Source organism: Rhinolophus sinicus, chromosome 17 (genome assembly GCF_057876585.1).
Source record: "Rhinolophus sinicus isolate RSI-liver-muscle chromosome 17, RSI-T2T, whole genome shotgun sequence".
Lineage (NCBI taxonomy): Eukaryota > Metazoa > Chordata > Mammalia > Chiroptera > Rhinolophidae > Rhinolophus > Rhinolophus sinicus.
The window spans coordinates 50,187,942-50,203,068 of NC_142517.1; the positions used below are offsets into that span (position 1 = coordinate 50,187,942).

Below are 15,127 nucleotides of genomic sequence, written 5' to 3' on the forward strand. Positions count from 1 at the left end.
ACCCTACCACCCAGTGACCTACAATGTCATGACAGCTCTCTAACAGCATGGGTATCAAATGAGAAGACTACTTTCTACTTCATTTTTTAATAACAATTTAAATAGTATCATAATAGCTAATTACAGTAATCCTAACTAGCAACACAAATCATTACATTTAAATTTAGTGTGAAATCAAAATTTTAAATAAATGTAGATAATGTTAAATAAACATAGATAATGTTAAATGCTTTGTGACCAGTCGTGGCTCACCACTTCCCGAGTTTGGGTTCAGGGCGGAGGGACATTTCTTTCAATCTATTTGGAATATCTTCACTTCCAGTCAAAATCTTCATACCTCTGACCAGTTTCATATATATATATATATATATATATATATATATATATATATATATATATATATATATATATATAAAGAACCTCAAAAATAACTATCCTTATCTACTAGTGTAGCAATTCCAAAACTGTATTTTGTAGGTTAATAATAAACATTACAAAAATGTCTCTTATAGTCAAATAAGTGTAGGAAATGGTGGTACAAATAAGTTTGCTCACCTTGAAGGTTTGAAGATTCTATCACATTGCTAATCGTGGGGAGACTCTGTGCATATGTGGATACAGCAGTTCCCAAACTTATTTGAGCACAGAACATTGAGGGCAAAGGGGGGGAGGTGAGGGTGGTGCTGGGGAGAGAGTGCGGTGGGCAACACATCTCATGGACTAAGGTACTGTGGAATAACTTCTGTGGTAGCCCAATCTAGAAGCTTCCCTCCAGTCTTGGTTCTTTTCTATTATGACAAACTACCTCTGGGGTGTGTGTGTGTGTGTGTCTGTGCTCAAAGATACTTGTGTTTTGTAGAAGTCCAATCAGTAGAAACTTTCTGAACCCCAAGTAAAAGCTGAAAGAGAAAAGCAAGTGTCCCAACCGGTGTATTGCCGGCACTCTAGCCTGCCAGCCCATCATTATCCATCTCTCAACAATAGTATTAGGTTTTAGCCTCCTTATAAGTTTGCTTCCACACAGCTCCAAAGAAGAAAGCATAGATTTGGAGTATGATGTGAGAACTATTGATATACCATTCACTTCTTTTTTTTCTTAAATGAAGCCTTTGTTTTAAAAACAAAAATAAACAAAAAAACAAAAACAAAAAATCCCTAAATGAGGCTACATAGATCACTTTCTATGCAGATCCCAAAGTGCTTTGGGAATCTCACTGGTGTTTCATGTAGGTGATGTGGGGTTAGACCCATTTTCCTTATCTAACAAGATTGGTGAACACGGAAGATCAGGCAGGAAGTCTGAATTCACTGAGCACCTTTGGCACTCTGACCCCAGGCTCCAAGCCTGGGGTAACCGTGAGTGTGGTTAAGGACATTGGCTGAAGGGAAGGTGCTAGGGGAGATGGGAGAACTTGAAAATCCACATATTCGGATTCAGGTGGCGCCGGGGCACAAATTGGAATCCAGTCATGACCTTCTAGGAGCCTTGACCCAGGTTTTATTATGATTACTCAGGAAAAGGTTGGGAAACTTCAATTTGCTTACATGAACACATGAATGAGATTACTCAGGGGTCTAAGGTTAGAAACATTGGCGAATTCCATCCAAAGTACTGATTCCGGGAAATCCACGTTTAGAATTCAAGGCGATAAAATGGGGCATTGTATTTCAAATCCTGGTCAGCAGTTCAGATTGTGATTACAAAACTGCTCAAGTTGGCCTTACAGAGCCCTATAAAGCCGCCCATCTCTGTAGCTCCACACACTGATCCATGCTGAGTCTCGCTCTCTCCAGAATGGGTCTGCTCCTACCCCTGGTGCTCTCCATGCTGGCCACACCCTGCATGCTGGCATCTCTGCCAGAGCAGGTCCTCAGGCCCTCTCTTCTCGCCCATGGCTGCAACAACTCGGACGTGCTGGCAGTGGCTGGCTTCGCCCTGCAGGACATCAATAGCAACAGAAAGGACGGCTATGTGCTGAGCCTCAACCGAGTGAACAATGTCCAAGAGCACAGACAGGCAAGTGACAGTTCCTTATCTGGGGCAGGTGTTTGCATAAGCTTGGGGCCCACAGCCAGGGAGTGGGAACCCAGAGGCAGGTGATCTCCAAATGGGAAATGTGCTGAGCACGCACTGCTCTTCCCTGCTAGTGTATGCTACATGCCCTTATTGCTACTGGGAAGAAGTGCTAAGAGTATCCTAATCTGACACTTGTCCAGTGTCCCACCATTTATAAGAAACTGTCAAAAACATTATAGTCTTTAGCTCTGCCGTAAACCAGAGACTTTTTCTGCCAGTCCTTAGAGGTTTCTGCTTCAGGTGGATGTGTGTATTTCTTTTCTCTACCCCTTCCCACAGGATGCTCTTGGATCTGTGTACTATCTCACACTAGACGTGTTAGAGACTGACTGCCATGTGCTCAGCAAGAGGGCGTGGAGGGACTGTGGGGAGAGGACACTTCACGAATCGGTAAGTGCTTGTGTCCAGGAACTCTAGGGAGAAACGAGGTCTCCTCTGTCTACAGGGTAAAGATGGTTCAATGTGTGCCGTCTTTTAAATGTCCTTCTTTATAATCTCTTGGGCATGGTGCCCATGGTGGGTATTCCAATTCTATTAGACAAAACAGAGTTTAATCAGAGAAGTTTCTGAGAGACCCATTGGAGTTACGACCCCAGAATTGAAATGTTGCTGCTAAATTGTTTCCTATTTCCTACTTCCAAGACCTTCCTGCAGGTTCCCAGTCTGTGTTTAAATTGTGAGGAAACGAGCGGAGGTGTAGCCCCCTGAATGAGTGTTTAATGAAGATTATAGAAGCAATAAAGGGAGAGCTTTTTTATTTTGCTTTACTTTGTTTTAATGAACATCAACATGAAGTTTGAGGCTGGGGAGAGTAAGGCTTACAGTGTGGGAACTCTCAGAGGTGCCCTGGAAGGGTTTCCTGGAATCATAGAACCCGAAGGGCCTCAGAATTGATCCTTTTAAAGATGACCTTTGAAGAGACTTGAAAATAATATAGTCAGTTTTCATTGGATTTTCAATTATCCTGTGATTTCCATTAAATTGTTGTGAAACTTTATTATGAGTACAGGATTGTGTTAAGAAGTAAACTCTTTTATCGAGCTATCTTTCCTAATCATTTAACCAAATTTGTCCAACTGTTCCTATTTGGTTTTAAAGAACAGATAGTCTGTTTACCCTGTTGTGAATTATAGTTGTTGAAGTGACACTAGCTGCTATAACACATACCCTAATAAGTGTATACTGGTTCCAACATGATGGAAGTTTATTTCTCACCCATGTAAAATTCAAAATGGAAATTACTAATCAAGAGGGGGGTTTCCTCCAGAAGCGACTTGGAGACCCGGTTCCTTCCACAACGTGCCTCTATACTCTGCCACCGTCAACTCGTGGCTTCTATGATTGCCATCCCCATCTGCATCAAGCTATAGAAAGACAGAATGTGGAGGATAGATTGTACATGGGAGATCTTCATGGGCCAGAACTGAAAGTGCTTCCAATCACTTCTGCTCACCTTCATGTGGTTAGAGCGCAGTTATACACAGTCGCACCTGATTGGGAAGGAGGCTGGGAAATGGAGTCTACCTGTGTTCCAGGAGAAGGTTGAACTCTTTGATGGTCTGCTGGCAGTTTCTCACACTGAAAGCCACTGAAATTGTCCTTAAATTTTTCGTTATTTAAAAATAAAATGTCCAATTTTATTTGGGAGGTATTTTAAAAAGTCAGAGGTTGTTCCACCATGTAATAAAATGTGTTTGTTGGTTTCAGGTTTATGGTCAATGCAAAGCAATAATTTACGTTAATAGGCCAAGGAGAATTCTCTATTCACCTGCGTATAATTGTACTCTTCGTCCAGGTAAGAGAGGACTCTGATTTTGTTCGTTTGAATAAAAGATGGAAAAGAGCATTAATCAGGGTGATGCCAGAGTGTATAGAGTTCTCCCATCCTTACTTCCGATTCATACCAAGAACAGGTTCTTAATATATCCAATACTTTCCTGCCCTGTGAAATTCAACTTGCACTGTTCTTCTTCCCACAATTAATCTTCCTAAGTCACCTGTAATAGTTTATTATTGAGTACTGCATTAAATCCTAAATTTTCAGTCTGACATAAATGGCATCATCTCTATACTGGTCCCCGGGCTCCCTTTCTAGCTGTCTCTGCCATTACCTCCCTGACTACACCAAGTCTGCACTTCGTTTAACTGGATGCCTCACTATTTTCTGAACACACATTGCACTTTCCAATCTCTGCATCTTCCTTGTGCCTTTCTCTCCCCTGAGGATGGCCTCCCCTGACACCCTCTGCCCTTAGAACTCATATCCATTCTTTAAGGATCACCACCAATGCTGCTTCTCCCACAATGTTTTCTATTCAGGAAAGGAACAAGTGGTCCGGTTTTCATTCCTGTAGAACCGTGATCTAACCACTCATGCAGCCCAGACCATGCACGGTCTTGATGTGAAGTCTTGTATCTTATTTCATATAGAATATTTCATCCCTTCTTCCTTCCTTCTACAACCCTCCCCCCGTTCCTATCAAGTGTAAGGAGTCCGTAATACTGTTGATGAAATTCAATAAATGGACTAAAAATGAGGCTGAAACTAGTGACAATTCAAATGAATGCACGTGCATTCATTGTGGGTTCTTTGGAAAGCAAGCATCCAAGTCATGGGAAAACAGGACGGCTACTTGCCAAAACACTATGTGCCTGTGACTCCCCTGGTGGGTCTTGTTCAAGTGCAGATTCTGCTTCCATAGGTCTGGGATAGGGCCTGTGAGTCTGCATTTATAACAAGCTCCAGGTCATAACAATACTGCTGGTTTCTTTGAGGGACAAGACAGCAGAGCAAATATTTTACTAGATACAGTTTGAGCTTCTTGGTTGTAAGACTTATTTAAATAAATTAGAGGACAACAACTAGTAAAACAGATCAGAACTCAAATGGAAGCCATAGGCACTGGAGGTATGGGAGGTCAGGAAGCGGTACCTGGGAGGGGGCCCGGAGTGACAAGCTGTGGATGTAACTCCACCATAATACATTCCAAAACACCCGAATAAACACACGACTGATCAAAACAACATGTTTGCTCTGCAAAAACAACTTGCTGACAAGTCCTCTAGCCTGAATTTCACAGTAGTTTTGTGACTCCCAGTCCGAAATTCTGGCTGTACCTTTAGAGTGATTATTCTATCCAGTTACACAGTGATTTAACCAATGTTTGTCTTCTGGCTCACATGTCTAACCAGAGAGACTGTGCTTCCACCTTCCATATGTCATTCACCCATTCATTCAGTAAACCATCATTTACTAAACACTCACCGTGTATTACACATTATCTCAGGTGTTGGGAAATAAAAGGTAAGACATGACAATAATAAAATCCCAACCTTTCAAGACACTCAGCTGCTTTACAAAGGCATTGATGATGGAATTGGGAAAAAAGTTTTTATGTCAATACATGTTATGTGTTTTTCAAGAAAATTCCTAGAGTAAATAAATTTGGGTCAGATGAAAAACATCTCGCTTTGATTTTTCATAAATTATGAAAGTAATATATGTTCATTGAAGAAAACTCACTGCTGACAGCTAAGTTTCATTCCCATAATTCCTTTTCCACTCCATCCTTGCAGACTATTATCTTCTTTTTCAGTCTCTGCTTCTGTTGTTGTCATATGATTTATAGGATTCAAAATAATTGGGAAGTTTTATTTGAAACTGCTCTCTTTGACACCAACAGTTTCTCGAAGAAAGATTCACAGAATGTGCCCCGACTGCCCCAGCCCCAGCTCCATTGACTTGTCAGATCCAAGTGTTCGGGAAGCTGCCACTGAGTCTCTTGCAAAATACAACCAGGAGAGCCCCTTGAAGCTGTATTCTCTCGTCAAAGTCACCAGGGCTTCTAGCCAGGTAAGGCTGAAATGCCCACTTCCACCCACAGTGTGTCTGAGGACTCGCTATCGATTCCTAAACTGAGAGGATAGTATTAAGACACTTCTTTTGATTAGAACCCAAGAGACTTTCTTCACCCCCTACTTCAGTAGACGGATGCATATTCAATTACGTTTCGATTTCTGAGTGGTTCTATGAGATTTCCACAAGACGTGTGGGATTTATTTTTACCTCATTGCCCTTAAGGTAATAATAGAAATGGACTCATAGTCTCCTTGGGTTATTCTACCGAGGTTCACTGTTTACTGCTACTTTCTCATATCTGATTGACCATGGACCACTTAGCAAGTCGATTTCTGCTCCATGTTAAGGCCTGGAGTGGATGTTGAGCTTTATGGGTTAGAGGGAATGGAGGCTCATTTGTATTTAGATTATGTTGATATCTGTCATATAAAGCAAAACTAATCTAAAAGCAAATCTACAGGAGGAAAAATAAGCTCACGCAAGGGAAAGGTTTTAGAGCCCATTCAAATTGTTAAGAGAAAAGAGGTATGCTGATTGTGTTTTCTAAATAGCAAAATCATAATACATGGTTTGATCATGGCGGGACTTAGACGAAGGGACAACAGGAAACCTGTATTAACACTCTCTGGGTATGGATGGTTCCTGTAAATATAATGCTGCCAGTCATTTCTTCACATGGAGAAGTCTGATTTTTGTTTCTTAACTCTTGTCTCATACCAGTGGGTGTTTGGCCCTTCTTATTTTGTGGAATATCTAATCAGAGAGTTACCATGTACCAAATCCCCAGGGACCGCTTGCATACTTGAGGTCCCTGACTCTCCGGTGAGTATCCCTGAATGTCTTCATAACTTAAGATTTGTGTTTACAAATCATTTATATGTATTGTTGAGCACAAACTGTATATGAGGTGTAATGCACGAGACACTTTTCCCTTCAAGGAGCAACTGACTATTTAGAGATTGTGCTGGCCCAGGTGCAATAATATTTGATTGCAAGTGCAATTTTCATCAGCAGTGTTATGTCTTTGCAGAAAAGCATCATAGGAGGCTATAAAATATAGAAAAATCTCCTCAGTGGTTGGTGATGGTCCTGCTTTTATCTGAACAAATCCAGTTACATTTGGAATACAACATAGTATTGCATTCCTTGGACCACTCTTTAAGAAGGACAAAGTCAAATAGGATGTCTTTCAAAGACTGCATCCGAGATGGGGAGGATGCCTTGAAACCATCTGAAACACTCCTGGTGGGAATGCCACTTGGCACAGTGAGTTGTAACATGATTGGGCAAAATACATCAAAAGCCTTTCCCCCCTTATTTACTTATTTATAATAATAGCTTTATTAATATATAATTCACACAGCATAAAATTCACCCTTTTAAAGCATACAGTTCAGTGGCTTTTTTAGTATATATGTAGAGTTGTGCCACCACCACCAGTATCTAATTTTAGAATATGGTCATCAGCCCCAAAAGAAACCCCATACTCATTAGTAGTCATTCACCTTGTCCCCTCACCCAAGCCACTGGAAACTGCTAATCTACTTGCCATGTCCATGACTTTGCCTTTTTCTGAACATTTCATATAATGGAATCATACTGTATGTGACCTTTTGAGTCTGTTTTTCACTTTGCATAATGTTTTCAAGATTTATCCATGTTGTAGCATGTGTCAGGGCTTCATTTCTTTTAATGGCCAAATAATATTTCATTGCATGGCTATACCATGTATTGTTTATTCATCAGTTGATGGATATTTGGGTTACTTCCTCATTTGAGCTATTATGAATAATGCTGCTATGAACACTTATGTACAAATTTATATGTGCACATATGTTTTCATTTCCCTTTGGTATATACCTTGGAGTGGGATTGCTGGGTCATATGAGAACTCTGTTTAACCTTTTGACTAACTGCTAAACTCTTCCAAAGTGACTGTACCAGTTTTACAATCCCATCAAAAATATATGAGGGTTTCAATTTCTCCACATATTTGCCAATATTATTATTGTCTTTTTTATTATAGCCATCATACTGGGTATGAAGTGGTATCTAATTTCACTTATTATTTGAACTTTCCTCATGGCTAATGATGTTGAGCATCTTTTAATGTGCTTATTGGCTCTTTGAATATATTCTTTGGAGAAATGTCTAGTAAAATCCTTTGCCCATTTTAAAATTAGACAATTTATCTCTTTATTGTTGAATTATGAATGTTCTTTCCATATTCTGGATACAATCTTCTTATCAGATACATGATTTTCCTCCATTCTCTGTGCTTTCTACTCATGTTCTTGATGAAGTTTTTGAAGTACAAAGTTTTTAATTTTGCTGAAGTTTTATTAGTATTTTTTCTTTTGTTGAATGTGCTTTTGGTGTAATATCTAAAAAACCATTGCTTAATCCAAGATCACTAAGATTTACATGTGCTTCCTCTAACGGTTTATAATTTTAGATCTTATGTTTAGATCTATGACTCATTTTGACTTAATTTTTGCACATGACGTGAGAGGTAGGAGGTTCAACTTCTTTTTTTTGCATGTGGATATCCAGGTGTCCCAGAATTATTTGTTGAAAAGACGATTCTTTCCCCCATTTAATTGTCTTGGCATACTTCTTGAAGATCAGTTGACCATAAATGCAGGGTTTATTTCTCTACTCTCAATTTTATTCCATTGATCTGTATATCATTCCTTAAACCAGTACCACGCTATCTTGAATACTGTAACTTTCTAGTAAATTTTGAAATTGGTAAGTGTGAGTCTTCCTATTTTGTTCTTAATCAATGTTGTTTTGGTTATCCTGGATCCCTTGCATTTTCATATTAATTTTAGAATCAGCTTGTCAGTTTCTGTTTTAAAAAGGCAGTTGAAAATTTAATAGGGATTGTATTGATTTGGTATAGGAATTGTCATCTTAACAATATTCAGTCTTCCAATCCATGAATATGGGATGTCTTTCCATTTTGTTTAGAATTTATTTAATTTCTTCAACAATGTTTTGTAGTTTTCAGTGTACAAGACTTTCACTTATTTATATACCTAAATGTTATTCTCTTTGATGCTAATATATTACATTTGCCCTCTTAATTTTAATTTTGATTGCTCATTGCAAGTATGTAGAAATACAATTGATTTTTTCATATTGACCAGGTATCCTGAAAAACTTCTGAAATCACTTATTAGTTCTAAGAGTTTTCCAGTAGATTCCTTAGGATTTTCTATATACAAGATCATGCCATCTGCAAATAGAGATGCTTTCCAGTCTGCATGCCTTTAATTTTTTTTTCTGCCGTATTTCCTTGGCTAGATCTTCCAGGGCAATGTTGAATAGAGTGGGGGAAAGCAGACATCTTTATCTTATTCCTGATTTTAGGGGAAAGCATTCAGTATTTCATAAGTTACTATGCTGCTAACTGTAGGTTTTTCATAGATGTCCTTTATCAAGTTGAGAAAGTTCCCTTCTATTGTTAGTTTGTTGACTGTTTTTATCAAGCAGCAGTGTTGGATTTAGTCAAATACGTTTTCTGTGTTAAGGAGATAATCATGTGATTTTTTTTTTTCTCCTTCAATCTATTAGTATTATATATAGCAATGATTGATTTTGTATGTTAAAATAACCTTGCACTTTGGAGATAAATGCCAGTTGGTCATGGTGTATAATACTTTCTATATGTTGCTGAATTCTGTTTGTCAGTATTTTTACGAGATTTTTCATTTATATTCAAAGAGATATTGATCCATAGTTTTCTTGTATTATCTCTGCCTGATTATCATATGAATGTAATATTGGTTTCATAGAATGATTTGGAAAATTTCCCCTTCTCTTCTATTTTATTTTGGAAGAGTTTGTGAGGGAGTTGGTGTTTATCTTCTTTTAATGTTTGGTAGACTTCACCAATAAAGTCATCTGGGCCTGGGCTGTTCTTTGTGGGAAGTTTTTTGATGAATAATTCGATCTCTTGTTATAGATGTACTCATATTTTCTATTTCTTCTTGAATAAGTTTTGGTAATCTATAGGTGTGTCTTCCTAGGGCTTTATCCATTTCATCGAAGTTATCTAATTTGCTGGCATACAGTTGTTCATAGCATTCCCTTTTTATTTCTGAAAGATTTAAAGTGATGGTCCCTCTTTAATTCCAATTTTAGTAATTTGAGTCATGTTTTTCTTGGTCAGCCTAGCTAAAGCTTTATCAATTTTATTGATTTCTCAAGGAATCAACTGTCTGTTTTCGTCGTTTTCTTTTTTTGTCATCTAGTTTATTTATTTCCTGTGTACTCTTTATTTTTGCCATCCTTGGGCTTGTTTTGGCTGAGTTTGCTCTTCTGTTTCTAGTTTTCTAAGATGGAGTTTAAGTTATTGATTTGTAATTTTTTTTCTTTTAACATAACATGTACATCTACAAATTACCCTCTAAGCAATGCTTTATCTCACAAGTTGTGCATATTGTGTTTCTGTTTCCATTCATCTCAAAGTATTTTCCAATTTTCCTTGTGATATCTTTTTTGACCAAATGGTTATTTAGGAGTACGTTATTTAATTTCCACATAGTCCCTAATATGTGAAATTCCCTAATTTTCTTCTGTTACTAATTTCTAAAATCATTTTATTGTGTTTGGAGAATGTACTTTAAATTATCTCAGTTCTTAAATTTACTGCAGCTTGTTTTATGGTTTAACATAAGGTATATACTGGAGAATGTTTCATGTACACTTGAGAAGAATGTGTATTTTCCTGTTCGGTGAATCATTCAGTAATTGTCAGGTTTAGATGGTTTGTAGTGTTGTTCAAGACTTCCATTCCTTTGTTAATGTTCTTTGTTATCGTTATATCCATTTTTGAAGTGAGATTTCCAACTGCTATTGTTGAATTGTCTACGTCTCTCTTCTGTCAGTCTTTGCTTATGTATTTTGGGACTCTGTTGTTAGGTATAGGTTATACATATATATATACATATATATGTATATATATGTATGTGTATATATATATAATAGTTGTTGTGTTTTCCTAATGAATTTACACTTTTGTCATTATGAAATGTTTTTCCTTATCTCTAGTAACAATTTTTGTCTTAAAGTCAATTTTGTCTAACATTTGTTTAACATTTGTCTAACATTTTATCTAACAAATTTTGTCTAACAAATTTGTCTAACATTTGTCTTTGGTTGCTGTTTACATTGTAAATTTTTCCCATCTTTTTACTTTCAACCTATATATAACTTTGAATATAAAGAGTATCTCTCAAGTGACTTTTGTAACCAGTCAATTGAATAGTCTCAATTTTCTCAAGGAATAATTGGGAAAGCATCTTCACCCTGTTCTGTGGAACTCTCTTTTCACTTGCCAATTACATCTTGAACAGATCCTATATCTTTCTCATTATTTTTCGTAAGAGAAATATTTTCACTTAGGTAATTAAGGTTCACTTACAGGTATGAAAAAAATCTGTTCAGTCAATTCTTAATCAAAACTTCTGTCTCATATTCCACACAAAAGCTTTTCCAAAGCCTGACCTAGAGCTGCAGACCTAGTGTGAGAGGTCTGTTCTTTCATTCTTTCTCTCCCTCTTGCAACCGTTTGCTGAGTTCTGGATCTTCCAAGTTCCAAGAAGGATGAGAGAATTAGAGGAAAGAGTACAAAGCCTTTTTACATAACTGAACTTGCAGGTGTAGTTTTCTCTTGGTCTACACTGGCTCTCTATGAGAGAGACTCCTGTGATGGTTGTCTTAGGTGGTACAGGAGTGAGTTCATCCAGAGGTCTTTTCCTAGTAGGATGATGTATTCTCTAGCGGACTCCTTGGAACCACCCCTTCTCAGATTCAGCGCCAGAGATTTTTATTATTAAATGTCCCATATCTGGGAGTCCCTTGGGTGGGCACTTTCACAAGAGTACTACTTATGACATTTCCTTGTCCCATGGAACTCTCACACATTTTTACTCTGCCAAACAGTGGAAATGGGCTTTCCTTTGATGCCTTTTCTCCTTACCCTCTCATAGAAGGATGGTTTTTCCAAGGTCCTATTCTTAGAATGCTCTGAGAAGCAGATCTCAATCTCCATAGTTCATATGTCCCTAAACTTTAGGGTTCACATGGTAAGCATTCCCTCAAACTCTCTTTGTGGTCCAGTCTAGTTTTAGCACCACGTAGGCCTGTGAATTATGGTAGCTCAGTAAATTATAGCCAGAGTGAGAGTGGCTGGGCTCTACTTGGTACAGGTAGCTGGAGTCTCTCCAGAAGGTTCTCTTAGAGCCCTTTCCCTATGTGATTTGGTGACAAAGAGAAGGGAAAGGCTGAAACACCATTCCCCAAAGACTTCCTACGTTAATGGATTTTTCACACCGGAAGGATTTTCTAATATTCTCTTCATATAGCCTGGAGATGGGTGGTAGAGTAATATTCAGGCAATCTCTTTGGACATATTTTAGTAAATTCTACGTGAGGACTGTATTCTTAAAATTCTTTAGAAATTGAGGCAACATTTTATTATAAAATTTTAGTTACACTTGAAAATGTGCATACCCTATGACTCTAAAATTTATCTTCCAGGAATTTACCCTAGGAATTAATTAGGAATATATGAAAATATATAGCTTCAATGTTTAAGAAAAACCAATGATATTCAATCTAGTGTTTCACAAAAGAGAACTTGTTGAATAACACAGAGAAATATGAGATAGCCACTCTACAAATTCAGTGCCATAAAAGGATTTTCACACTATATTGTTAAGTGACAAAAGAGACTTATAAAATAATATATAGTATGATCCTATTTTTCTAAAAGAAAAAAAAACAGATATGCATAGGAAAAAAGATTAGGAGAAAAGAAATCAAATTATTGCAGGAAACAGGTATCGTTCATGCAATTACAGGTCTTTTTATTTACTTTCCGTATGTCCATATTCTAAATTACTATCACATTTGTAATAAGAACACAGAATTATGTTTAAATAAAGAGAAGTTGAAGGAGCTGAGAGTTGTTTCATTTGAGAAGAGTAAACTCAGATGGAATGTACATAAAGGGCTACTGCTACATGAGAGTTGCAAACCAGTTTTCTAATCACCCTAAGGGTAAAAGTAAGGCCAAGATGTAGATGTTCTATAGACACAGATTTCTGCTCAGTATAAAGAATTTTCTAATAGAGTTTGTTCCAAAAGATGTCCCGAGTTTCCTATCACTGGAGGCAAGCTAGCCTTGTTTAGGTGATTACTTACAGAAATAATCTAGAGAGAATTGGCTCAGAGCCTGCCTACTGCATGGTAGTAGATTAAAACTGTTTGGCTGTGTGTCTACACAAGCAGAAAGCAAGTTGATTTCCATTTATGATCACTGATAATTGTAATACTTAAACAACATGTATTTTCTCTTTTTTTGTTTTAGCCTGTTGGTATTTGCAAAGGTTCTCTGAGTAAAGGACATTTCGAAAAGTTTGTCTCCGTGTCTTGTAACTTCTTTGAATCACAGGTATTTTTCGATCTAATTGTCTTCTATCTACATTTCAGCTGTTCCCTACCTGACCCTTTCCTTTAAATTTCCTAAGATCCATGATCACCACTTTACTCAGACTGCCCTGAGGTCACACCCACAGGATAGCTGGTTAAAGACCTGTCACTCTCTGTTTTAGTCCCAATGTGGTCCTGAAGAATAAGTAATATCCCTGAAGAAACAGGAACCTACTAGTTTGGATGTCTCAGGTCTCTGAGATTAAATTAAGTCTTCCAAAGACCCTTATACTGAACCATAGGGAGAAGTTGTTTCCATGAAAATATTCAGTCCCTTTCCAGAAGTATTTATTGAGCACTTACTGTATAGCAGCCTGGTATAGCTGAAAGGGTGGTTGAGACCAGCCACCTTGGTTCCAGTCCTGCTCTGATACTTGCAAGCTGTGTGACCATGGGCCTGTTTTCACCTCTGTGAAATGTGGTTGCCTCTTCTATGAATGGGAGTGCAATGCCTACCTTCTTTATATTCCTGTGAGAAATAAGTGAGGAGCCCTGGATACAGGGAGCTGTATTGGGCTTGGAGAAATAATCAATAAAAGGTAGCTGCTACTGCCACTTCTAGGAACAGGGAGACAGCTCACTGGGGACTTTGAATAAGCCATTTAAACTCTCTGGACCGTTATTCAGTTAGGAATTTGTGAGATTTGCAGTAAAGTTTCTAGCAGTCTTAATACTCCCTGGCCCTCATCTGTAGTGCTTTATAACCCTTTAACTAGAGGCCAATCCTTTTAGCTTGTCTCTCTTTGAAACATCCCATCATAAAAGCACAGAACAGCTTAGCCTGGTACCAGTCATGGCAGGGATCTCCCTGGGGGACATTCTTTTATTGAAAGTATTCTTATTTCATGCTTGCACCCCTGTTGTTACCCAGGGACTTGTGAGCATCTTTAGGGTGGAAGAGCCACAGCAGAGAAACACAGCCTTCGCTCATTCACCCTCCGAAGTTGCGCCAAAAGGATCTGTCCAACACCTCCCTGACTTGGAGGATGAGCAGCCCGAAGATTCCAAAGGAAAAGCCCCTGTTGAGGCCTTCCCTGTGCAGCTGGATCTAACCACGAATCCCCAAGGAGAACCCCTGGATGTCTCCTTTCTCTTCCTGGGGCCTATGAAGGAGACGCTGGTTGTCTTGCCTTTCCCCAAGGAAGAACAACGCTCTGCTGAGTGCCCAGGACCAGCCAAGATGGCCGACCCTCTTGTTCTCCCACCATGAGAACCACATAGAGTATTCCATGGGGATACGGTGCCCTGAAGAAGTGGTGGGGGTGGGAGACAGACAGAGAGTTTGAATGTAGAGAGTGGCTAATAAAGTGTGTCTTTTTGACTCTTGTTGATCTCATCATGTTGTCTGGAAGTAGAAATGGGACCAAACCCTCCACTTGTACACTGGGTTGCATGCTTCCTAAGTTATCCAAGGTCTCATTCCATGTCTAGATGCCTCTGATGTCTTCCAACTCTCCTTTGTAACGGTTACTGACTTTGAGCTAAGTGTGTCTGATGTAGGGCCTGCCATCTTTAGGCATGGCCTCCTCTTTCTGGGCAAGAGTGTATTATCATTCTTTCGATCAAAAGGAGATGAAAACTGAAGGATACCACGAGACAGGGATTCATCACAGAGTTTCACTCTCCCTTTATTCCATAATTATTTCAGCACCAAGTATTGGTCAGATGTTGTCTGCACAGCCTTGAAC

At 38.5% G+C, this 15,127-nt stretch overlaps 1 protein-coding gene across 2 annotated transcripts; it reads left to right on the forward strand.

The window, feature by feature from the left end:
* Positions 1–1,698: 1,698 nt before the first annotated feature.
* FETUB (fetuin B) lies at positions 1,699–14,765 on the forward strand. Of its 2 annotated transcripts, XM_074329189.2 has the most exons (7): positions 1,703–2,017; positions 2,357–2,467; positions 3,785–3,872; positions 5,761–5,930; positions 6,657–6,758; positions 13,318–13,401; positions 14,311–14,765. In XM_074329189.2, exons 1-7 carry the CDS (start codon positions 1,772–1,774, stop codon positions 14,647–14,649), a joined length of 1,140 nt encoding a protein of 379 aa, XP_074185290.2. In that variant the 5' UTR covers positions 1,703–1,771; the 3' UTR covers positions 14,650–14,765. The 2 variants fall into 2 exon arrangements, with proteins under 2 accessions (XP_088649887.1, XP_074185290.2); XM_088793761.1 differs by lacking the exon at positions 6,657–6,758 and having other exon boundaries at positions 1,699–2,017.
* Positions 14,766–15,127: the final 362 nt, after the last annotated feature.